General features: G+C 44.6%; 1 protein-coding gene across 2 annotated transcripts in view; it reads right to left on the bottom strand.

Annotated features, from left to right (window-relative positions):
* The window catches only part of LOC122798813, a 2,048,867-nt gene that overhangs the window by 1,811,759 nt on the left and 210,617 nt on the right, over nucleotides 1-26,491 (bottom strand). For both annotated transcript variants that reach the window (XM_044067935.1, XM_044067936.1), the window contains exon 3: nucleotides 23,932-24,157. In XM_044067935.1, coding sequence (XP_043923870.1) covers nucleotides 23,932-24,157 — 226 coding nt within the window. The remainder of the gene's footprint in view (nucleotides 1-23,931; nucleotides 24,158-26,491) is intronic.

Raw genomic sequence — 26,491 nt, 5'->3', positions numbered from 1 at the left:
GGATCCACAGTGTCAGGAGTTTCCCACACCTTTCGACAGACAAGATCTAGCAGCTCATGAAAAGGGGGAGAAACCCAAGAGGTGGAGGGTTGAGACCAGAAAGCCTTCAGGAACACAGACTCCTCATCAGAAGGGGATTTGGAGGGCCAGCCGCCTCTCTGCTTCAAGATCTCCAGGATATCTAAAAGAGATATCCTCAGAAGACGACTTGGGGGACCCCTCTGACTCCTCGAGGTCGGTGTCTGACATGAGAGACTCATCCAGGGAGTCAAGGTGTTTCCTCTTACACAATCTCTTTCTGACGGGCTCCTCAGGCAAAATCTTTGGGGAGAAGTTGGGGACCACTCATGGAGGTATCCTGAGGCTTAGGGTCTCCGCTGCCCATGGATAGAGCGTGATCCGAAATTGACACTAGTGCTGGAGGGGGCAGAGTATTGGTGCTGTAAGATGCAGCTGACGACTTGGCCAGCATGCTCCTCATAACCTCAAAGGCTGATCTCCCCTGGCTCCGAAGGCCAACTAAATGTAGAGGAAACAGTAGTAGCCCTCGGTGCCGAGGAGATGAGGTCTCAAGCAGATTTCGGGTCCAAGTTCACTCTAGCCGAAGCCCCGAGAGGAAGGCTTGGAACGAATGAAGATCGATCCGATCCCTCCCCCTCGGGTCCAACCAGAGAACCGTGGACCCTCGACGACGTGGACGGAGCAGACGGGGTCGAAGCGGAAATCAGAACAGAGAGGCCAGGCGAGGCTGCTGGAACTGACCTAACTGCACCCAACGGAACAGACAACTCTGGCTCCGAAGGCCGAGAAAGGCTCGGAGGAGGAACAATAAAGGATGAGGAGGCCATAGGCTCCAGAGTGGATCAGAGCCGAAATCAATTTGGCAAACACCAATGACTGAAGCAGTTTCTTCTCCACCCTATGAACGTCCTCATCGGAAAGGGTCCTGAAAGACCTGGAGGATAATGTAGGAGATCTGGATCTCCCAACAAAAGGGGACTTGCATGAAGGAGAAACCGGTCGAATAACTGGAGACCGGCTCCAAACTAAAAATATCCATGACTGGCTCCGAAAGGCTGGGAGTCGATACAGACTTAGTCAAGAGATAATCTTCTGTCGGCACCGAGGGCAATAGAACAGAAGGAGAAGCCGTTTTAGCAACTTTCTCTGGAGGCTCCAAAGAAACAGACTGAGCCTGAGAGCACTTCTTAGAAGTCTTTTTGTCCTTTTTAGCTGGAGAGGATAATGCACTGGAAGACTTAGCCAAGTCTTCCTCGACGGAGTGTTTAAGCAGTCCTTTCAAAAGGAGCTTGTTCTTTATCTCCTGTAGCACAAGGGGACTGAAGGAATGAAGGAATGACAAAACAAGCAGGACTCTTGGAGGTGAATAGCCCCCAAGCAGTACACGCACACAGAGTGCCCATCAGTTAAAGACATCTTACTGTTGCATTCAACTCACTTTTTAAAGCCCGAAGGCCTGTGTTCCTTAGAATCCTTGGACATGCTGAAAAGAACAAAGCAATACATACACACACTAGAACCAACTAACGCCGCACAAGAAACACAGTCTAACTAAAATGGCCTAGAAACCGGCAGGAAAAACAACAGGGAGGACTAGGTCCTCCAACTTAAACGGGCCTAGCCCGGGGAAACAAAGGCAGGAAAGCACCATTAGCCAGACACAATACGAAACGCTAACAGAATGGGGCCCCAAACCAAAGACAAAGTACAGTTTTGTACCTACCATAAATGTAGATGTCCGAACAGGATAGCATCTGCAGTCCTTACAAATGGGTTGTCCTGTCGTCAGGCAGCCCTTCGGTCGGCCGGATTCCAAAGTCTGGGTCTGGCCTCGGCTGGTGTCGCACTTCACCTGACGTCATCACTGCAGGTCTTCGGGTATAAAGGCATCAGCCGACGCCATTTTCCTCAGTGTTTCTTGCCCCAGATGCCAGTTGCCCTCTTGGATAGCTAAATTTTTGGATAAATGCCAATGTTTCCAAAAAGTAGAAGGCAAACACAAAAATAAGCATGTATGTACATATATACAAACAAATACACCATAAGAAATCCCCCAGCTAGCTATTAGGTGGGCAAATACCCTAGGAGTACCACAGAGGGAAGGAGGGTGGGTAATCCTGACTGCAGATGCTATCCTGTTCGGACATCTACATTTATGGTAGGTACAAAACTGTACTATGTCCTTCAAGGATGCATCTGCAGTCCTAAAATGGGTAGAATACCATAGCCAAACTAGGGGAGGAGGAAGAAGTAATTATGGTGTAGTTAGGATCCCTTGCAAAACAACAGTGGCAAACCCTGCTCGGGATCTAGAGTATAGAGGTAAGTTATAATGCTTGGCAAATGTATGCACGGAGGTCCAAGTAGCAGCCTCTATAATGTCCTTGGTAGCCACTCCTCGTAAGAAAGCTGTGGTAGTGGCCGTAGCCCTTGTAGAATGAGGCCTTATGTTCTGTGGAATTTGCTTTCCATGGTAGGAGTAACAGAATCGTATGCAATTTCCTATCCACTTGGAGATTGTCTGTTTGGAAATTGCTTTTCCTTCCCTTCCTGTTGCATATGCTACTAGAAGCTGGTCAGTTTTTCTATTGCCCTTGGTACTGTCCAGGTAGTAGCGCAACTGTCTATGTACATCCAAGGTATGCAGCAGTCTTTCCCCCCTGTTCTGTGGATTGGGAAAGAAGGTAGGTAGGTGGATTGCCTGGTTTAGAGACACTCTGGATACCACCTTAGGCATAAATGTAGGATTAGTTCTCATGGACACTCTATCTTGATGGAAGATTAGGAAGGGTTGTACTGCCATTAAAGCCTGTAGTTCCGAAACCCTTCTTGCTGAAGTAATTGCCAGCAGGAAAGCAGTTTTCCAGGATAGGTGTTGAAGATCTGCTGTTGCTGCTGGTTCGAATGGAGGGAGTGTCAATTTTTCTGGCACAAAGTTAAAGTCCCATGCTGGTAATGGTGGTTTCCTAGGAGGTTTTACATTCTTAATTCCTCTCAGAAACTGCTCGAGTAGAGGATGTGAGAAGACAGGGGGATCAAAGCTGTATTCTGCAGAAATAGCTGATGCATGTATCTTGATGGAGGAATAGGACAGGCCTGTATGGAGAAGCTCTGCCAAATACTCCAGGATGTTGGCAATATCTACCTTTGACACATCTTTCCCACTTTCAGTACTCCAAATGACAAACCTTTTCCATTTTCCTGCATAGTTCCTTCTTGTTGAAGGTCTGCGGGCCTCAAGGATAATGTCTTTAACCCTTTGGGATAAATCTGGGTTAGTTGCTCTTATGTAATGTTCCAGGCAGTCAGTTGCAGAGTTTTCAGGTTTGGATGCAGGATGTTGTAGTCGCTCTGAGTTAACATCAAAGGAATCACGGGTAGTGTCCACGTTTCCCCCCGAGACATGCTCCTCAGTAATGGATACCAATGTTGTCTTGGCCAATTTGGAGCTATCAGAATTATCCTTGGACGTTCCTCTTTGATTTTCAGTAGTACCTTGTGCATCAAAGGAAGAGGTGGAAATGCATATGCTGTCAGGCCTTTCCAACTGAAGGATAGAGAGTCCACCTTCCAAGCAAGTGGGTGGTATGTCCTTGTGCAGAATTTCTTGAGCTGGTGATTGAGTGGGGATGCGAATAGGTCTATTTGTGGCATTCCCCATTTCTTTGTGATGGCCTTGAAGATGTCCGGGTGTAGCATCCATTCGTGAGCATCCGAGGTAGTTCTGCTTAACATGTCTGCTAGGATGTTTTCTTTTCCGTACAAATATTGCCTGTAACTGAATGTTGTAACTCAGAGCCATATTCCATAGGTCCAGAGCCATTCGGCATAGGGGGTATGAATGAGTGCCTCCCTGTTTGTTGATGTACCACATGACTGTGGTGTTGTCTGTCCTTATCAATTGGCCTTCTTTGAGGAATGGTCTGAAATTCTGGATTGCTAGTTTTACTGCCAGCATTTCTTTTTGATTTATGTGCAGATGCAGCTGATCTGGAGTCCATAAGCCTTGAATGCACTTGTCCAGCATGTGGGCCCCCCAACCGAGGTCTGAGGCGTCCGTTGTGATGGCTTGGCTTGGTTGAATGCTGTGGAAGGACAAACCTGGGTTTGACTGGCATGCCTGAGCCCACCATAGGAACTCTTGTTTCAGGCATGGGATTAGTGGTATTTCGGTTTCTAAGCTGTGCCTGTGTTGAGACCATAAATTCTTTAGGTACCACTGTAGCTTTCTCATATGCAGTCTGGCATGGGGGACCAGGATTATGCAGGATGCCATGAAGCCCAAGGCCTGCAGTACTTTCCTTGCTGTTAGTTTGTTCTGCTTTGTTAATGCCAAGAAGTAAAGAGGAAGTTGTTCTTGTTTTTCTGCAGTTAGGAATGCCATCTGTTTTACTGTGTCCAATTCCGCACCCAAGAATGTTCTTGTTTGGGATGGTATCACTCTTGACTTTTTTAAATTGACTGTGTATCCCAGGGCTTGTAGTAAGCAAATGACTCTTTGTAAGTCTTGTGTCAGCTTGTTTTTGTTGTCCGCTTGTATCAGGCAGTCGTCCAGGTATGGATAAATTTGGATTCCCTGAAGCCTGCAGTGAGCGATTACTGATGCCAGGCATTTCGTGAACACTCTGGGTGCAGTAGATAAGCCAAAGGGCAATGCTGAGAATTGATAATGCTCTGATCCTGCAAGAAATCTGAGGTATCTTCTGCAATTTGGTCGTATGGGGACGTGCAGGTATGCCTCCTTGAGATCTAGAGTTACCAGCCAATACTCCTTGCCCAGCATGGGAAGAAGTTGCTGTAGGGTCAGCATTTTGAATTTTGGAACAATGATGAATGTGTTTAATGCGGACAGGTCGAGAATAGGTCTCCAACTTTTCTCTTTTCTTGGTACTAGGAAGAGTCTGGAGTAAAATCCCTTGCCCTGTTCTGTAGGTGGTACCCTTTCCACAGCTCTCATCTTTGTTAATTGAGCTATTTGTTTTAGAGCTTCTGTCTTTTGATTTGGTGGTAGGTTTGGCATTCCTCTTTTTACTGGTAAAGTGTGGAAATGAAACCTGTAGCCTTGGTCTATAGTTTGCAAAATCCACTTGTCTCTTGTGATATAGTGCCAGTTGTTTGAAAATAAGGCTAACTTTCCGCCTAAGGGTGCTGCTATTTGTTCCCTGGTAGGCGGTGTCAGAGCCAAGTCACTGTGATTGTCCTGTTGCAGTGGTAGTGGTTGTATCTGTGCCTCGTTGGTTATTGCCTTGCCACTGGCGTACCTCCTCTGGATTGATTTCTGCCTCTTGAACGCCTATTCCTGCCTCTCTGAGTTTTAGAGGAGTCTGGAAAGGACCAATTTTGGAAGGCCAGTTCCTGCTAAACCTTGGGGCTGAACCTGTAAGAAATCTTTAACTGTTTGTACAGATTTTGCCTTCTCTTCCATTTTCTTCATTACCTGTTGGGCAGGAGAACCAAATAGACTGACCTTATCCATAGGAGCATCTAATAGCTTTGCTTTAACATGATCCGGCAAGACCTGTTCTTTCAACCATGCATGCCTTCTTATAACTGTGCCAGTCATGGCTGATCTAAATGAAGCCTCCAGTGCATCATAGCCACATTTTAAAGAATGGTTACTAACCTGCTGAATGTTACTCACCATTTCTAGAACATATTTCTTATCTAAGGAATCAGAGGTCAGTTTCTTAGTTAACTGATCAAGCATAAACTCTTGGTATTGGATCATATGAAACTGACAGTTCAAAGCTCTAGCTGAGAGAGTAGCAGAGGTGTATACTTTTTTACCCCATCTCTCTAAGGACCTGGATTCCCTTTCAGAAGGGAGAGGGTTTTTCGCTGAGGTCGAAGCTACTGCCTTAGGCCCCTGGGAGATAGTCTCAGGATCTGCAAAAGGAGCCTTGTATAAGTGGTGATGAGTGTCCGGGACCCTGTAAAAACTATCGGGCTTAGCAGGGGCTGGAGGTAAAGTATCAGGAGCAGTGCAAGCATCATTAAATGCATCATCCACAACAGGAAGAACTGGAGGTATAGCTAAAGGCCTATGTTGCGGTAAGTGTAAAAAGGTCCTAAGCCTTTTTCTTGAATCTGAGAAATCTTGTCCCTGCCATTGGAATTGCTCTCTCATGGCATGTAAGGTTTCCCCAAAGGAAAATTCCTCTGGTGGAGAGGCAGAAGGAATAGATTCTTCAGCATCGGAATCTTCATAAGTAGAAAAAGGAGCCTCTGGATGGTCTGTATTGTCTGTATCATCAGAAGAGTCATCTGAGGACACTGGCTCAGGGGGCTCTGCTCTAGGTCTCTTTCTGGAGGTTGAGAGGCCCTGTCTGGGTGAGATTGGGATCCCCTTATTAAAGAGATGAGATCCTCTGCCAGAGTAAGCATTTGGGAACTGGAACTGGGCCTGTGAGAGGGGGGCTTAACAGGCACAGACTTAGCAGTTTTGGCTGCTTTAGCCCTGGCAAAGGCCTTTATAGACATGGCTGCAGGAGGCCTAGCAGCACCATGTGCTGGGGTAGAGACATCCAAAGGGATGGTGTCCGATAATTCTTGAGAAACCACAGTAGTAGGCAAAACTTCAGAGGCCGATTCAACTAGGGTAGAAGGGGCCTCGTTAGTAGTCATGGATTCGGCTGAAGATTGACCCGTCTGCTCGGTTTCGGCCGAAACCGAGACACTCGCGGTTTGCTTAACCGTGGTTTCGGCCGAAACCGCGGACCGCGAGTGTCGGTCCTTTTCTTTGCGTTTCTTAACAATTTGAGTAGTTGGAGGATCCGACGGCATAATGTACGCAAAATCTGAGCCGTAAAACTGTTCAGCAAACTCCGACCGACGCCTAAGCGTTCGTCGGTTGAAGGAAGCACAGGCTAAACAAGCTGCTACGTCGTGGTCTGGGCCTAAACAAGGTAAGCAGTAAGAGTGGAAATCTTTATGAGGTATTTGTTTCCCACAAGTTAAACAGTTATTCACTTTTTCTGACATCGGCTGAGGCAAGAAAGAGTCCCCAACGGGGTACTTAGCTTTTAGAAGTCTTCGAAGTAGTATTCGGTAGTAGTAATCTCTGGATCTGACCGACCGGCACTTGCGAACAGCTTCTGCTTCGGGCGCCACGCGGCAAGAAAGACTGAGGAAAATGGCGTCGGCTGATGCCTTTATACCCGAAGACCTGCAGTGATGACGTCGGGTGAAGTGCGACACCAGCCGAGGCCAGACCCAGACTGGAATCTGGCCGACCGAAGGGCTGCCTGACGACAGGACAACCCATTTGTAAGGACTGCAGATGCATCCTTGAAGGACATCAAAGAAAACAAAAGGAAGGACTAGGTCCTCTAACTTAAACGGGCCTAGCCTGTGGGGAAAGGAAACGAACGGGATACCAAAATGGCCGACAGGGCCACATAAAACAGCAAGAGAAACAAAGGCAGTAAAACACCACTACCACACACACAGAGCTATGAAAATAGCTTTTTTTAGCAACAAGTAAACAGTTTATAAAAATTTTATAAACAATATACTTAGCCACGGCCAAAAGTGAAACCACGTCTGAGCGTAACGAGCGGCAAATGAGATCTGGGGAATAGACTTGCTGCATGATGGGATACCTCTTAGCCATGAGCCAATTGAAGACTTCAAGCTAGAGTATGGCAGAGTCGGAGACAAATAGTTTTCCTGATCCAGCAAGCGATGGTTTGGAGACTGCCTTGCCCAAGGCTCTGGGATCAAAGGAGACAAAGAGGTGCTTAGATTTCCTAATGGTTCTGGTTTGGTCCAGGTAAAATCTAAGTTGCCTGTGCACATCCAAGTAGTGCAGTATCCTCTCCCCTTCATTAGTAGGGGAGGGAAAGAAAGTGGGTAAGTGGATAGACTGGTTTAGAGATAAGTCATTGACAACCTTGGGCATAAAGGAGGGATTGGTTCGCAGGGTGACTGTCTTTGTGGAAGGTGGTGGTAGGAAGGGCAAGCCATTAAGGCCTGCAACTCTGAGAACCTTCTGGCTGAAGTGATAGCCACCAGCAGGACAGTTTTCCAAGTACACACCTGTAAGAAAGAAGACCCAGCTGGTTCGAAAGGGTGCTGGGTTAGTTTTTCCAGGATGTAATTGAGGTCTCAGGGCAGAGGGGATTAGTTTCTTTGGCGGCCTCATGTGCAAGACCCCTTTAAGGAAGAGCTTTGCATCGAGCCTGGCTAGCAACGAAGGATCCATGGGCAAGCAGGCTGATATAGTGGAAAGGTGTACGTTCACTGAAGTGTATGAAAGCCCTCTTTTAATCCGTTGACACACAAGTGAGAACAAGGGGAGCATCCGCCGGACAAGGCTCCCTTCCTTGTCCAGACACCACTTGGCAAATCTTTCCCACTTAGCTAGTTAAGATTTGCTGGTGGTAGGTTTCCTTGCCTCCCTCAGGACTGAAACCACGTCCTTTGAGTAATGGTGTCTGAAGGGGATCAAAAGTTTATCACCCACACAGTCAGGGATAACATCTGCAAGTGTGGATGAAAGAGTTCCTTTGTCTTGTGTCAGTAGGTCCACCTTGTAGGGTAACTTGTAGTGATGGCCCTTGGCTATATTGAGAAGTAGGGGGAACCAGTGCTGCCTTGGCCAGTAGGGTGTCACTAAAAAGATTTTTGGTTTGCCCTTCTGTATTTTCAGGAGAGCTTTCTGGATTATTGGAAGGGGGGCATAAAGAAACTTCCCCTCCCAAGAGATGCTGAAAGCATCCACTCTCCATGTTAGAGGAGTGTGCCTTTGAGCAGAAGGTCGGCAGCTGCATGTTCTGGGGGGAGGCAAACAGGTCTATTTATGGAGCACCCCACCGGTGGACTATGTCTATGAAGATCTCCCTGTCCAGCATCCATTCATGCTGTGGTGAGCAGGTCCTGCTTAGGAGATCTGCTTGCTTGTCCTACGAGGGGATGTAGGTCACCTGCAGGACCAGGTTGCGGCAAAAGGCTAGGTCCCATATCAGCAGAGTCAGCCTGCACAGCTGGTAGGCCTTTGTTCCTCCCTGTTTGTTGCGATACCACATAACCGTGGTGTTGTCGGTCACTATTCGGAGCACCCCTGGGACCACAAGGGGAATAAAGGTCTTTAAAGTTAAGACAGCTGTCATTTCCCGGATATTGATATGCTTGCTCTGTAGAGAAGGGTGCCAGTTTTCCTAAACCTTTTAGGATGCCAGAGGTTCACCCCAACCTGAATCTGAGGCATCTGTATGCATTGTTTGGGTTGGGGTGGGTGGTTGCAGTGGAAGTCCCGGGTTTAGATGGACTTGATGGATCCACCAGCGGATTCTTTCTTCAGACAGGGAAGGAGGGGCATATCCTGTTCCAAGTGATGTAGGTGTTGGGACCAAATGTTTTTGAGGTACCACTGTAGCTTGCTCATATGCATTCTGGCTAGTGGTAGCATGGGGATGGTTGCTACCATTAAGCCTAGGAGATGCAGGAATTGCCTTGCCGTCACCTTCTGGGAATGGAGGGTTTCCTGGAAGTGGGAAGTCAGGGATAGAATCTTGTCCTGTGGGAGAAAGGCCTTTATTTTTTCTGTCCTGACTCTGCAGACTAGGAAAATCTTGTCCTGGCCTGGCTTTAGAAGTTCTGACAAGACTTGTGGTAGGAGAGGAATTAGTTTTTTTTTTTTTTTTTTTTGGGGGGGGGGGTACCCTTTTTGGATAAATGGATAAGACCCATTGGTCTGTATTGATGGCTTCCCAGAGGGGGAGACGGTGCAGAAGGCGTGCAGAGAGTAGTAGGTGGGCCAGGCATTCAATCATTATTGGGACCTCCTCTATCCTGAAAGGGTTGTCTGGGTTGAAGAGGTGGTGCATTAGGTCTGGACGAAGTAGGTCTTCTTGCCACTCTTCTAGATTTGGAAGAGGAGGAAGTTGCCCGAGGAGGGTCACGCCTTACAAAAGTGGTTTTAGCAGGGTAGTTCCTGTAATATTTGGGAATGGGGGACACCAGCAGATGCTTGATGTCCTGTAATTATTTCTCTTTTCCTGCCGATTCTTGAAGAGATTTGCAGATTGTTTTCCAAAAAGGAAGTTGTGATCCAAGCGGGCGTCCAAGATTTTGGACTTGAAGTCTTCAGGTAGATTCTGGAATCTTAGCCAGGAGTATCTCCTGAAGAGAGTAGCAGATGCTGCAGAGTGGGCAGATGCTTCTGCAGCATCGTAGCTGTATCTAACAGAGTGCCTCGCTACTTGCTGAGCCAAGGACAGTTTGGAGGCTATGTCAGCCTTAATGGGACTGTCAGGCATATATGCCAGCATGGATTAGGCTTGAGACACTAAGTCTAGAGCATATTTAGTCATGTGGGTCTGATAATTTATGGCACTGAATGCCAAAGTAGAGGATGTGTATACTTTCTTTCCCATCCTAGCCATATATTTGCTATCTTTATCAGTGGGTAGCCATATATTTGCTATCTTTATCAGTGGGTAGGAGGGAGGCAGAAGTCAGCAGTCTAAATGGTTTATCAGGAGCAGTGGCAATAACAGCTGGGTCTGCCAAGGGAGGTTTAACTATGAATTGTTGCTCCTCTGGCAATTTACAGAAGCGGTAAGGGCACTTGGGGGCCGGATGCTGGGGGCCTTAGAAGCTGCATTAAAGGCATCCAAGTAAGCAGGAAGCACTGGAGGGACCATTGAGGGGGAGGGTGATTCCACTTGAAGCACCTCAAAGCACCTCTTTTGGGTGTCGGTCATTTGGGAAGTATCCCATTTGAAGTAATCTTTCATCTTTGTGATGGTCTCACCAAAGGTAACATCCTCAGTGGAAGAATCCCCTTTGATAGATTCTTCATCAGGAGAATAACACTCCTGAGGAGAAGCAATCTGAGATGTATATGAAATGGAGTCCTTGGAGGAGGAAAAGGAAGAAACATGCTCTTCCTCCCTAACTTGAGAGGCCATGGGTGGGAGAGAAGAGACAGAAGCAGGCCTAGGGCTCAATAAAGGCAAAGTAGAGGGGACAGAGTCTGAAGGCCTGCATTAGTGAGGAAGTGAAAGCCTGCAAAATCTGGTAAGGTTTCTGGAGAAGAGGAGGTATGCTTTGTCTTTTTGTTTCTTTTCGGCCAGGGTGGAGGTAGGAACAGACCTGGCATCAGAGTGTGAAAACATTTCCGAAGTCTGGATCCCAGTCAAAGGTACCACAAAAAACGGTTCCCCCTCAACATCAACGGTAGTCTGTGTCTGGGCAAGCTCCGAGGAAGTGCCGGTTGTCGGCTGTGCAATGGCTTTCTCAAGGGTCATCACTGAAGTGAATGGAACCACCAAGCGCTCCTCAACTCCTAAATCAGCAGTTGGCAGGGCATCGGGAAGCAGAACGGCAGGTGTGGAAGGCCTAGGAATCTTGGCCTTTTGTGGCGGTTCATGGTCGGCCTCCAATGCGGGATCCATTCTAACAGCTAACCGTTTTAGCTGCTGGGTTTCTAGGTAAAGTTTAAAGTGGCCAGATGGCTGCACAGGTTCTTTGGCACAAATGATTGACAAACTGAGCGGAAGGAATGGTCGTGCTCCCGGCCTAAGCAAAAAAACACACCTCTCATAGATGTCTTTATGGGGTATCTGGCACCCGCATTGGCACATTCCCTTTTTACCCGACATCAGCTAAAGGCTACAACAAGCTTTTGTATTGGAGCAGACGTACGAGTCGCCTGAGGGCAGGAAATCCCACAACTAGAATACTGCAACATAGGAATAGAAGGACATACATGTTTTTCTTTTAAATTCTTCTTAACAGGAAGACTCCCCCAGTTTGTGAAAAAACAGCAGACATGCAGGCAATGGGTCGGGCGTAGGGATAGCTTGAGATAGGAGTTGGAAGGGCCCCAAAGTAGTGGGCAGCAGACCACCCTTACCACCCTGAATGGATGTTTATGATGCCTCTGCGGACGTGCAAGTGGCACCCTCCCTAATGGCTACCAAAATGGTACCCGTTGCAGGTTGGGAACCAGACACTGACTGGGACTCCAAACTTTTTACTGGCTTTGAGAGGAACATCCAAATCGAGAGGCGCAGTCAAAGGTTCTGGCATGATCTTTTTGGCCTTCTGTGGCTCACCAGATGAACCTGCGGTTCTCTCCATACCAAAAGCTAGCTCCTTAAGCTGTTGATTCTTGAGGCAAATGTTAAGAGCAAACTACTACGAAAAGTCTTCCGGCGAATGTTTCGCAAATCATGCAAGAATTGTAATCGTGCTTAGACCTTGGGTAAAACAAACACTGATCAGCTTTGTGTGGAATCTTAGGCTAAGAATTCAAAGGCACTTACCTTTCCTACATGACATTAACCTCAAAAAGATGGAGCAGCAAAAAAGAAAGAACAGTCGTGTACACTTACCATAAATGTAGATGTTCGAGCGTATTCACTGTTGCAGTCATCAGATTTGGGTTATCTGCCTGCAGGTAGCTCTCAACTGGCCTGAATACCAGAGTCTTCAGATTTCTGCGTCGGATGCTGTCGCTTCTTCCATGACGTCAGGTCGTCAGGGGTGCAAAACATGCAGCCGAAGCCATTACATCAGTTTTTCTTGCCCCAGATGTCAGGTGCCCCCACAATAAGAAGCAATTACATGGTATGGTACACCCCTATCAAAAAGCAAATACACAAGAAAAAATAAATATACCAGCAAGAAGGAAAGGTAGAGCCAAGAGAACTCGGGACTGGAGGAAGGGTAACCAGGACTGCAACAGTGAATACACTCAAACATCTACATTTATGGTAAGTGTACACAACTGTACTATATTCTTCGTGTTTCACTGTTGCAGTCATCACATTTGGGTCGATTCCCAAAGTTAAGGAAGGGAGGAGGAAGTTAAAGAGCATTAGGGCCAGCTATTAAGCCCTGCAAGACTGCAGTGGCAAATCCAGCTCTGGATTTAGAAAAAAGAGGCATGTGGCAATGCTTGGTGAAGGTATGTACAGAGCTCCAGGTAGCAGCTTCTAGGATGTCCTTGGTAGGGACTCCTCTGAGAAATGCCGCAGAGGTAGACGCAGCCTTTTCCATGGTGCTTGTAGCAGAAATGAATGCAATGGGCTATCCATTTGGAAACGGTTTGCTTTGAAATGGCCTTCCCCTCTGCCCCTGCAGCAAAGCCAACTAGCAGCTGTTCAGATTTTCTGAGAGGCTTAGTCCTGTCCAAATAGAACCCAAGTTGTCTGTGCATGTCCAAAGAGTGCATTATTCGTTCCCCTTTGTTTTGTGGATTAGGGGAAAAAGTAAGCAAATGAATGGACTGATTTAGGGCCACACTAGACACCACCATGGGCATAAAGGAAGGATTAGTCCTGAGGGAAACCCTGTCAGCATGGAAGATAATGAAGGGTTTCACTGCCATGAGGGCCTGTAATTCAGACACTCTTCTTGCTGAAGTGATGGCTAGAAGGAAGGCTGTTTTCCAAGAAAGGAATTTCAACTCTGCTGTTGCAGCTGGCTTAATGGGGGTGAGCTTTTCCAATACAAAGTTAAGGTCCCACGCTGGAGTGGGAGCTCTCCTGGGGGGGGGGGGGTCTTAAATTTTTGGCCCCTCTAAGGAATTGTTTTAGCAAGGGGTCAGAGAAGAGGGGTGGGCTCAGTATTATAATGTGCTGAAATGGCAGAGGCATGAATTTTAATCGACGAGAAGGATAGGCCCTTGTGGAGCATTTCTGTTAAGTACTCTAAAATATGAGGTAAGCTGGGCACCGTTGTGACCATCCCCTGAGCCTGGCTCCAGGAACAGAATCTTTTCTACTTTTCAGCATAGGACTTCTAGTAAAAGGCCTCCTTGCCTCCAGAATGACATCCAGCACCTGCTTAATGAGGGATGCTACAGGAGAGCTTAAGGAATTAGCCAGGCTGCAAGGTTCAGGGTTTGATGCTGTTGGGCCTCCACCCACTGATTTGGGGGTGGGTCTGGCCAACCATTTGGGGTTAGGTAGTGTGTGGAAGTGGAATCTGTATCCTTGGGAAACTATGTTCAAAACCCATTTGTCCTGGGTAATGAGCTCAGTTTTTTCCATTCATGTGGGTCCATGAGATTTCTGCTCAAGTCGTCTGCCAGTGAATTTAGTTTGCCTGGCAGGAATTGTGCTTGTAGGTGTACTTGGTAGCTCACGGCTGTGTTCCACAGAGCCATGGCTAGTCTGCAGAGAGGGTACGAGTGGGTTCCCTCCTGCTTGTTTATGTACTACATAACTGTGGTGTTGTCTCTCTTTACCAATAGTTGTCCTGGAAGAATACGATTTTTGAAGACTGTCAGAGCATTCTGTACAGCTAACATTTCTTTTGGACTGATATGCAGGTGCATCTGTCTCGGGCTCCATTTGCCCTGAATGCACTGCCTTGTCATGTGAGTCCCCCCATGCATAGTCTGATGCGTCTGTTGTTAAGGTTTGGGTGGCAGGGGGTAGAGTGAAAGGGAGTCCCATGTTGCGGTAGCAGGCCTCTGCCCACCAAAGGAACTCTGTCTTCATGCAAGGAATAAAAGAAATCATTGTTTCCAGATCCTGAGAATGTTGACATCATAGGCTTTTTAGATACTATTGGAGCTTCCTCATATGCAGTCTTGCATATGGAATTAGTAGAATGCAAGAGGCCATGCACCCCAGAGCTTGCAGTATTTTTCCTTGCAGATAGCTGGGGTTTTGTGGCCAATAGTTTGAAGTAGGTTGTCAAACTTGTTCCTCCAGCGTGAGGAATGCCATCTGGGAAGTTGTGTTCAAGCTTGCTCCCAGGAATACAATTTGTTGGCAGGGTACTAGGTGAGATTTCTTTTCATTGATGGTGTACCCCAGTGAGGTTAGAAGTTTCTTTACGAATGGCAGGTGGTGTAATAGCAAGTCCTGGCTTTCTGCCTGAATCAGACAATTGCCCAAGTACGGGTAAATTTGAATATTTCTCTGCCTACAAAATGCAACGGTTGGAGCTACACTTTGTGAACACCCTGGGTGCAGTAGATAAGCCAAAGGGAAGTGCATAGAACTGAAAGTGCCTGGAGCCCGCCCTGAAACATAGGTATTGTCTGCAGGATCCTCTTATTGGGATGTGCAGGTAAGCTTCCTTTAAGTCTAGGGTTGCCAGTCAGGCATCCTTGGCTAGCATAGGAAGAAACTGTCGAAGAGTTAGCATTTTGAATTTTGGAACCACCAGAAAGGTGTTGAGAATAGACAGGTCCAGGATAGGATGCCAGGAGTTGTCTTTTCTGGGTACCAGAAAAAGTCTTTAATAAAAACCTTGTCCCCTTTGTTCTGCTGGGACAGGAAGAATAGCCCTGATACTGAGGAGAGAGAGAACCTGCTGTTGGGCCTCCGCCCATTGATTTGGGGGTAGGTCTGGCCAGCCATTTGGGGTTGGTAGTGTGTGGAAGTGGAATCTGTATCCTTGGGAAACTATGTTCAAAACCCATTTGTCCTGGGTAATGAGTTCCCAGTTTTTTGCATGCAGGGCAAGCTTTCCTCCTAAGGGAGCCGGTAGTTGAGCAGGGCTTGGAAGGATTAAGGTTAGTCATTGTGCCATTTTTCCATAGGGGATGGCTTACTACTCCCTGCTTTGGAAGTGAGAGCCCCCCACTGCTTTGATCTGTGCGTAGCCTGATACTGCACCGTAGGTGGTCTGCTGTTCTTGGGTTTGGACTGAGAAGGCCTGGAAGGGACTGGAAAGGACCAGTTCTTTGAAGGCCAATGTCTACTGAATCTGGGAGGCTGTACTTGTAGGAAATCTTTAACAGTTTGCATAGATTTAGCTTTTTCCTCCATCCTTTTGAGGACTTCTGCTTTGTTGCCAAAAAAGAGGCGGTCTTGGTTTAAGGGGCATCAAGTAATTTAGCTTTAACATAATTTAGCAAGTTTTGTTCCTTAAGCCAAGCATGCCTTCTAAGTACAGACCCAGTGACAGCAGCCCTGCAAGATGCTTCGAAAGTGTCAAAACCACATTACAAAGTATGTTTACCAACTTGTTCTGCAGAATGCATTAAATCTTGCAATTCTTCGTGTTCAGCAGAGTCAGGAATCAACATAATTTTCTGTTTAAGTAGTCCCATAATATGCTGCTGATACTGTAACATATGAAACTGGCAATTTAAAGCCCTAATGGCCAAAGTAGCAGAAGTGTATACCTTCTTACCCCATCTGTCTAAGGCTCTAGAATCGCTATCAGAAGGGGTAGGATTTTTGGCAGCAGTAGCCTTAATGCCGATTGGGCCTTGGGAAATGGTCTCTGGATCCGCAGAAGGATTCTTGAAGTGGAACTTGTGAGAGTCAGGTACTCTGTAATACCTGTCAGGTTTTCTGGGAGCTGGAGGTAAAGTGTCTGGGGTAAGGCTAGATTCCAAGAAAGCATCATCTACAATGTCCAGAACAGGAGGGATAGCTAAAGGCCTGTGCTGAGGCAGGAGTAAGAATTCCCCAAGTCTATTTTTGGACTCAGAGTAATCCTGGCTTTCCCATCGGAAATGCTCCCTAAGAGTGTGCAAGGTTTCACTGAAAGAAAAATCTTCTGGAGGGGAAGCAGAGGGAATGGAATCCTCTGCATCAGATCCTCATAAGTAAATTAGGGCAAATCGTGGTAATCAGAAGGAGCAGAAATATCAGATTCCTGATCAGAAGAAACAGAAAGAAAATCAATTCTAGGTCTCTTAGAGGGGGAAGGCTGGCTTCCCCTAATTAAGATAATAAGGTCTTCAGCCATTCTAAGCATTTGTCTTTGAGGCATACGGGCCTGAGTCTGTGGTTTGGTCATCAGTTTTCTAGGTGTAGTGTGAGTTTTTGGCCTGAGGAATTCGGAACGTCTGGATGGAAATGATGGCGTCAGTTTAATATGAATGTCTATAGGCCTGAATACACCCTCAGAAGCCAGTGCCTGCACAGCAGCTCCGGACCCATCCAAGGTAGAGACATCCGCAGGCTCCATAATTGAAGAAGCATCTCACGGCATTCCGGACTCCGAATGGGTCTCAGTAGAGGCTGGCAAATCTGAAGTAGCAGGTATCAGGGGCTGCGAAAGCACCCGAGTACCGGCGGACTGGCGACTAGTTTAACAGAAATGTCGGCAGTTTTGGAACCTATGCAGTCTCTCTCTATCTTTATCCTTACTATTTTGGAAGATCGGTAGTCGGATGGCATAATGAAGCCATTTCGGAGTACGGAGATAAGTACAAAAGTAATTGGCTGCAAAAAATAGCCCAATGACGAATAGTTCGGGCATTGAACAAGGCACAAAACCGACAGCGAGGGACGTCGTGGTCTGGGCCTAAACAGGGGATGCTGTAAGAATGAAAAGCTCTATGAGGCATTTGCTTTCCATAAGCAAGACAATCGTTAACTTTTACTGACATCGGTTAGAGAAAGAAAAAGGATCCCCAACGGGGTATCTTTTTTGAAGACTTCGGGTCTGAAACTCAAATGAAAATTTCAGGAGACGGCTGATCTGCACTTGCGAACTGCTTCTGCTTCGGGAACCACACTGTGAGAAAGACTGATGTAATGGCGTTGGCTGCAGGTTTTACAGCCCTGACGATCTGACGTCATGGAAGAAGCGACAGCTTAAGACGCAGAAATCCGAAGACTCTGGTACTCAGGCCAGCTGAGGGCTACCTGCAGGTAGATAACCCAAATGTGATGACTGCAACAGTGAAACACGAGCAAAGATTTCCAACAATGCGGCATTAATCTGAAAACAGCAAGCACTCAGCGATCAGATGAGTGGTAGAAGCTGGCGTTCAGGCTGGCAGCAGAGAAGTTCTGAGAAAAGGTACGTGCAGACATCATGTTTATGGCCTACATAGACTGCTTGGCTATGTTGTTTGTACCACTCAGCAGCAAAAGTCTTTTGTAAAGTGGCTGGACATTCAGGTCACCTAGGCGGGGAATCCCCAAAGGTTATTAATACTGCTACAGAGGAATAGAAGGACATAATGTAGGGATTTCAAAGCAGGAATCCCTGCTGGCATTTTCTTGATGTTTATGTTCTTTCGTCTGTCTGAAGAGACCTACAGACCTTGCAATTTTACTCCCATGGAATTGCACCCCGAGAATACTCTGAAAAGTCTGACTGAACAGACTAAACTTGGACTGAAGAGAAGAAAAAAGCCATGGATTGACAGCCATTTGATCCCTCTACCACTACAATTCTTGCCTTACAAACACCACCATGAGAATCTGGTGCTCGGTTCAAGAATTTAAGCACCGCTGGATTTTCTCAGCTTGAAGTTCAGAAAGAAATGCTGGTAAGTTATTACATTTTCTTTTGGCGGGAAGGCCTTTTGTTTAAGTGTATCAGATACCCCAGGAAGACAATTTCTTGAACGGGTTTGAGACATGACTTTTGCAGGTTCGACTGAAATCTCAAATGTGATAGGAGGTTGGAAACCTTTAAGGACGCCAATCATTTGGGAGAATACTCTACAGAAATAAGCCAGTCATTTAAATTAAGGAAAATGTGGATGCACTGCAATCTGCAGTGAGCCACAATTAGGACTTGACACTTTGTGAATACTCAAGTGCAATGGAGAGTCCAAAGGGTAGTGCAGAGTACTGAAAATATGATCCAGACACAGCAAACCTTACTAATTTCCTAAAACTGTAAGCATTAGGTATGTCATGGTAAGCATCTTTCAGATCCAGTGTTACCATAAGACAATGGCCTGGAAGCACTGAATGCAGAGTCAAAACCTTGAATTTTGGAACTTTCACATAAAGCTTGAGAAAACTGGAATATAGCTAGGCTAAAAATTCAAATAAATCAAGAAAACAGCTTTTGGAGAATGTTAACAATGTTAGCCTCCTAGAAACAGCAGTTTTTGCTTGTCTGCAGAATCAGAACTATCAGATTGCCCATACAAGACCAAAACTTTACTGTAACAGTAAGCTGGAAGAAGTTGAGAGAAAACAGCAGTGTTCCCATGATAAAGCAGTTAAGACTGCATAAGCAGCAACTAAGCTGCAAGTAATAAAAATAGTGGGAGAAAATAAGAAGTTATGTACTCACCATAACGTTCCATCTGAGTAGGTGGCTTAATTTGTCTGCAACCTTTGGGTCTTGGATCCGATATCGGATCCGAGCCGGCAACTTATTATACAGCTATGGATCCGAGCTCCTAGCTCCTCCCCTCACCCATAATCCCCTGCCAAGCCCAAATGACCTCAGATCTAGTTTGCCGCTATTAGGTGTGACAGTTGGACATTTTCATACCACATTCATACAGATGAGAAAGCCTGGTAATTTACTGGGTGAAAGCGCTTGGCTTATCTGTGTTTTGCTGTTCTGAATTACGAACTGTGACCTCTTGCTGTTTTTAAAATTAAAAGGAACTTGATTTTATTGCTGGCTATTGGAATATTTTGGTTCAGATCCTGTGTGCCGTGGATTGTGCTTATTCTTGGTTTGGTTCGCTTGTTTAACGTTCTTGGTCGTTGTATTCATGGCAGAAGGAACGAACACTACCAACTTCCTGGAGACACCGATTGCATTAAGGAACGACCCGGAAGAACTTCCGGTAACTCGGGCTGAGTTTTCGCAAGTTTTAAACCTGCTTACTGAGCTATCGAAGCAGGTGAAGGAGCAAAATGATTTATTGCTCCAAAAACAACCTACTAGTTTTGAAAAAGCTACTGGACCATCTAAAGCTTTGGGGTTTACCGTTAACGTCAGCACAAAGGACCCTATGCCAGTTGCACAATCGCAGGACACTTCTCATGCTGGTGGGGCTTTAAACAAAACTGGAGCTGCCCAGAAGGTTGCGGTTAGAAAGGACAATTTATCTAAGGATACTAATAAATGCTTTAATTTTGGAGCCTGGACTGAGCAACAGTTTTACTTTCAACCAGGTACTGTGGACTTGAACTTTGATATTGGCATTGAAAACAGTTTTAATTTATTTAGGGACAAGCTATACTCTTTTAAAAATAATCAGTTGGAAATTGATTATTTAAAGAAATGTATCAGGGTAGGCAGAGTTCCTAAGGGACTCCGCTTGTTTAAATTTCCCAACTGTGTTTGTCCCGGAACTGTATTTTATGGCAAGTTATGTGGTGTATTCAACCATGCTGGGTTGGAAATGTTAAAGCTTATGGTGGAAGAATATGAGAGTAAAACAGAAATTCTTTTAGCTGACTTGAATGATTTAAACCAGAATGTTACCAACAATGAGAATTTTGTGAGTATTAGGAGGAATTATGATAATGTGTTCAACGAGATTGACCAGCATTGTGTAAAAATCCTAAACAGAAAGATTAGGAAGCTTGAAAGGGACCTTAGGGAATACCAGGAGGGTGTAGCATACCCCATTTCTACAACAAAAGGGTTTAGGAACAACAATGATGTTTTTGTAAACCAAGGGGAAAAGGAAACAGAAAATCTTTTTAGCTCAGAAAGAGTTAATAATGAAAACTTAAGGAGTGAAAGAATTGCTGAAAAGGGTAGGAAGCAGTCACATCAGGATTTTCAGCAACCCCACAACAAAGGGGCGGGGGGGGGGGGGTCGAGGCGCCCGAATGCAAGGTGGAATTAAATAACTGGAAGGAGAATTTTATATCTAATACATTGCCACCAGGGGGAACACTGAACACTGACAACCATCAAGGTGTTTGTAATGTAGCACTATTTTCACCCCCTAACTCCCCTAGGGATTTAATTTGTAGGAAGGACAACTTTACCATTTTCAATTTTACTGATTTTCAAATTGAAGATGGGCACTCCTCTGTTTTCAAAGGGTTTCAATTTTGTTCCCCTTACTTTCATTGATCCTATATACACCCTTATTGACTTCAAGCTTTTTATTAGGCAACTGAACCTCAAGTTATTTTTTAAGGGCCAAGAATTTTCCAACCTAGCTCTGAGTAGAACTAACACTTTTAATCCACCCACCAACCCGCACTTGAGAATTTTTGAGGAGATGGTGGAGAAAGAAATTAGAAACCTGGGTACGAGAAAGAAACATGGGCAGCCCCCCAACCTAAGTGAGGATGAACTCAATTTGATTGACTCTCTTAAGAAGGAGGGTTGTCGAGTGATGAAACCTGACAAGGGTGGAGGGGTTGTTTTGATGTACCAAGTTGATTACGACTAACATCCACCAGATGTTACAGGAGTTTGAGCAATATGAGCTTGTGTCTTAACGAAATTGATTTAGCATACTCCAAAATCAATTATTACCTCTATGATCATCTTCTCCAAGGAACCATTAATGAACAGCTTTACAATTATTTCAATGTGGTGAAACCAAAGGTGCCTGTCATGTTTGGGATTCCAAAAACCCACAAAGGGTTGGACCCTCTTGGATTTAGACCTATTGTGGCAGGGGCTGGTGGTATCACAGAACCTTTATCCAAATTCATTGACTACGTTTCTAAAAAAGTACTCCTCCCCATTGCCCACATTTGTAAGGACTCCTGGCACTTTTTAAGGACTGTTCATCGTAGGTGGTTTTCTCCAGAACTGCTGATGGTCACCATTGATATTAAGGACCTTTTCCCAAGTATTCCACACAATGAGGGTTTGGAATGGTTTGGACAGGTGCTCACTGAGTGGAACACTTAGTGGTAAAATTATAAACTTGGTTAAAGAATTAATGGAGACGGTTTTGGAGAACAACTACATATACTTTAACGGGGAGTTCTATAGACAAAGAAGAGGTGTGGCAATGGGGGCCAGCTGTGCAACTATCTATGCAAACTGTGTACTTTATTATTGGGAGCAAAGGTTTGTTTTTAACACAGACTGGGTAGGTATGATTAGGCACTATTCCAGATATTTGAATGACATTTGTATCTTGTGGAATGGGTCTGCACAGGAACTGGAGAGGTTTTTGGATTACATCAATTGCACCACCAGCTTTCTGAAATTTACTCATAGTACTGATCAGGACACTTTACATTATTTGGATGTAACCCTAACAAAGGACTATACCAACAACTGTTTTCAGTCTAGGGTGTACAGGAAACCCACCTTTTCGAATGCCTATCTTCACTTTAACAGTGGTCATCCCTATTACCAGAAAAGGGGAATTGTTAAGGGACAGCTGATTAGGGCCTCCAGGATGTGTAGCACACCAGAATTTTATGAACAAGAAATTAAGGTTTTGTACAGCCTTTTCTTGGAAAAGGCTTACCCGGTCGGATTGACAGAACAACTGATTCTGGAGGTTTCTGGTAAAAGGGAAACTGTTTATCATCCCTTATTAGGCACTGGTGTACAACCTGTGGAAGAACCTTTAAAAAACACGACTGACAAGTTTAAGAACAGTTTTGCATACACCTTTTCTTCTAATTCCCAAGCCTTAGAAAATATTATTACAAAATACTGGCCCATAGTATCCACTAATGTAGACTTAAAACTGTTTATCCCTTTGATGCCCAGCTTTGTTAGGAAGAGAGGCAAGAACTTGAAGGACCTCTTTGAGGGGAGAAAGAACATCTCTCATGAAACAGACAATAGGAAAGTTGGCACCTTAAAATGTGGTAATTGTAATCAATGTCACTATATGTTGGACCAAGATACTATTATTCCCTCAAGAAGGTTTAAGCATAAATTCCATCAGCATTTTAACTGTGCAACCAAAGGGGTGGTATACTTGGGTATTTGTACTTACTGTTCTGGTTTTTATGTTGGAAAAACCGAGAGGCAGCTTAGGAGAAGGGTGTATGAGCACCAATACGACATCACCAGACGTAAGGACACCAATGCCTTTTTTAAACACTCTCAGGTATGTGACAGGATGAACCTCAAATTTATGGTTTTGGAACAGGTAGTTCCTGACCCACGAGGGGGTAACTGGGAGGTTAGGTTGGAGAACCGAGAGTTGTTTTGGCAGTTGAGGTTGGACGCTTGTACCCCCCCTGGGATGAATGAGGCTTTAAACATTAACAGTGTTCTAAAAATGAGAAGAGCACGTTTATAAAATTGATTTATTTGGATAACTTATTGCACAGTTCCTCTTTGTATGGGACAGCTTAGCGGTATCAACCAGAACGCTATGCATTTATTACAACTTTTATCCCTTCCCATCTTATTGCATTTAACATATTTTAACTTTTTAGGATGGGAATGTGATTCTAATGTTACTGCATTGCAGGCACTAATTTTGTTTTATTTTATTATATTTAATTTATGGTACACATTTAACTGAATTTTACAATACACAAGGTATTGTTTAATTTTATTATTATTGATTATAGCAACAAGTATGTTGCACATAAAATAGGTATGTTTTACATGAAAAAGCATCTTTTAGTACCTACCACCTTTTCAATGTAACAATACTAATTATTAGGTTTATTATGTAATTAATGGGTGGAGTTTCAACTTGATTGCTTCTGCTATTTAAAAAGTTTTTTTGTAATGGACAGCTTTGTTTGCCTTGAAAAAGCCTGGTAATTTACTGGGTGAAAGCGCTTGGCTTATCTGTGTTTTGCTGTTCTGAATTACGAACTGTGACCTCTTGCTGTTTTTAAAATTAAAAGGAACTTTATTTTATTGCTGGCTATTGGAATATTTTGGTTCGGATCCTGTGTGCCGTGGATTGTGCTTATTCATACAGATGTACAAAAAAAGATATCATACAAAAAATCCAAAATGACTAAAGAAAAGAGGTGTACCTTCTATGGAAAAAAGTTTGGATTTTGAAAAATATAACATGATTGCAGTATACATCTGTAAAGATAATGTCAGAAAACAAGCTGTTAAACCTTTGAATTCCCCTCCCCAACCCACAGAAAACCACATATCATGTATACATGTTTCTCTGAAAGGAATGTAGGCACTGAATCAACTGTCTATGTGAAGTACGGATTCCATTAAACAAGCACACAAAACTTAAGATGATCCTGGTGGCAGTCTAAAGAACAGTGCTATTACCTCACCCTAGGACACAATCAATGTAGGCTATTTTGACAAGTCCTGTAGGGCAGAATTAACACCAAGTCAACAACCTACCTCCTCAGTGAGGAACTCCACATCAGCTTCATAGCTCTGGTTCTCCAAATTGCAGGACACTTCCACAACTGATGCAGTGCAGGCCCTCATAGCAGAAGTAGGCAGCAAAGCCTCCTCATCTAGCAGAGCATTAAGTAAGCAGCTTTTACCTGCTCCAGTGTCTCCAACAACTGCAATGTAAGTCTTCGGAGAGACTGTCTGCTTTAGCAGCTCAGTAATTTGGTCCCTAATGACAAAGGAAATACCAGAATTACTCTCATTTTCAACACTGAACCAAAATTCTATTACCCTTTTAGCTGCTAAAATAAATTAACACTTTAATGCAAACTGCATTCATAACTAGGTAAAAAAAATATCACTATTTGTTTTAACTAGTTCATTCCAGTCTCTGAGGTCATCAGTGCCAAAGCCAAGTCTGATATTTCTAACAAAGTTCTGCTGCAAACATATTTTTCCTTCAGTCTTCATAGGAACAAATAACAGGCAAGTGATCACAGGACTCACAAGAGGTTTGGTCATATATACACCTTTAAATATAAGATGCATTTAAAAGATTTTACCACCCTTTATGAGTACTTAATAGTGCCCACCTCCCAAATCAGGCAAGGCCTACAGGATAACCCTTGTATAAATGTGTCTATATATCTAATCAAGACTAGCATTAAAAGGCAAACAAATTAGTACTTTGCCTGCTCTGTAGTGTTAACTTATTCCGCAGACTGGGAATATGCTAGGTTAGGAACCTATCCCTCCAGCACCATTGTTTATTTGTTGGTGAAATTTAGGTCTCTAGTGCCATGATTAAAACATGCAGCTGCTTGTAGTGTGAGCATACCTGTGGAATGGAATGAAAGGTGCATGGGAAAAGGCAGTATGTGAGCCTGAAAATCCATCTCTCATACAATAAGGTTAACACGCAGAGCAATACATATCAATGTTTACAGCAAATAATTAATGTGAGAAAAGTATGTTAATATGGTATAAAAGCGTATACAACTGTGAGCCCAAGCACATTGTCAAACTGCCTTAGAGGCCTAAGCACAAAGTGTTATTAATATACTAGTTATAATCAGTGATAAGGAGCTTTCAAAATGTGTTCAATGGTCCTATTTCCAGCTACTTGTCCAACGGAAAACTTCAACCTCCCCCTTCCTTCCCACACCCCACAGGTGTCCCACAAGGTTCTGTCCTTGGCCCTCTTCTCTTCAACATATTCATTAACAACTTTCACCAATCCATCCCAGACTCATATAACATCCAATATGCAGATGACTCAACAATCATCTGCTCAGCAGTCTCCCCCTCCGCGCTCTTAGCAAAAAACCAACTAGCTTTCTCCAAAACAGAAACCTGGATGCAGTCTAACCATCTGGCACTAAATGCAAATAAAACAAAACTAATGTTTTTGTTTCCCCCATCAAAAACTCCACTGACAAATCCACATTCACCATACAGAGCCAAAACACCCTCCCTGAAATTGCTCCCAACACCAAGCTTCTTGGCATTATTGATGAACTAAAATTTGACACCCACACCACTCCACAATCAAGAAAATCTGCCAAAAGTTAGGTCTCATCTACAGGCACAACCGCTTCCTAAGCACCTCTACTCGTCAAACTCTTGCATCCACCTTCCTTCTCCCCTCCCTTATGTATGGTGCTCCTCTTTTCACCAATTTCCATCTTAGCCTTCGGTCCAAACTTGAATCCTGCTACCACAAGATCTCCAAATTTGCAACCAATTCAAAAAACTCATCCCACCACTGCCACTCCCTTCTCACCCTCAGCTGGCTTGAACTACCCCACAACCTCAGTTACCTACAACTCACCATTGCCCACAAGCTCATCTTTAAACCTGCCAACTGCCCAGCTCTCACTGCTTCCTTAAAACCTTACATTCCCAACCACACACTCAGATCCAAAAAACTAAATATCCTTCAGGTCCACAAACCTGCATGACCTCCTTGGCCATCTACTGCTGTCCTTCTCCTTAGCTAAACAGTGGAACTCTCTCTCCCCACACACCTTCGCAACCTACCTAGCCATACAAATTTCAAATCTTTGCTACTCTCTCATCTTTCTTCCAAATGGGAATGCCCCTGCCATGCTCCAACTTAACCCCCCCATTCCACCTTGCATTGACTCATCCAACTACCTCTATTACTTCATCCCACCCAAAACAATCTCTCCCCTATTAAAAACAAATTTTCTCTCTTTGTACTATACTCTCCATTCTAAAATATATTATTACCCTCTTCATGCATAATATTTTCCTAACCTACTAATGGCTAGTAGCTATATATTTTGAAACGTTAAACCTACAATTTGAGTTTATAACAAAAATATTCACTAAGTAAATGTTGAAATTTCTGTATTGAATTATGTCTTTTCATTTTTGTAACATTGTGACAAGATAATTGCAAATATCATGGAGCTTCTTTGTAAATGTTTAATTAGCTGTATGAACTATGTCTTTTTGTAATATGTGAAATGTAACTTGCAATTATTGTGGAGCTTTTCTCCCGGGCCTCCACTGAAAACGGGCTCTTCTTGGCCCAGTG

Source organism: Protopterus annectens, chromosome 3.part1 (genome assembly GCF_019279795.1).
Source record: "Protopterus annectens isolate FY-2018-M chromosome 3.part1, PAN1.0, whole genome shotgun sequence".
Lineage (NCBI taxonomy): Eukaryota > Metazoa > Chordata > Ceratodontiformes > Protopteridae > Protopterus > Protopterus annectens.
The sequence above is the reverse complement of the archived record's forward strand: the minus strand, read 5'-3'. Positions and strand labels throughout refer to the sequence as shown.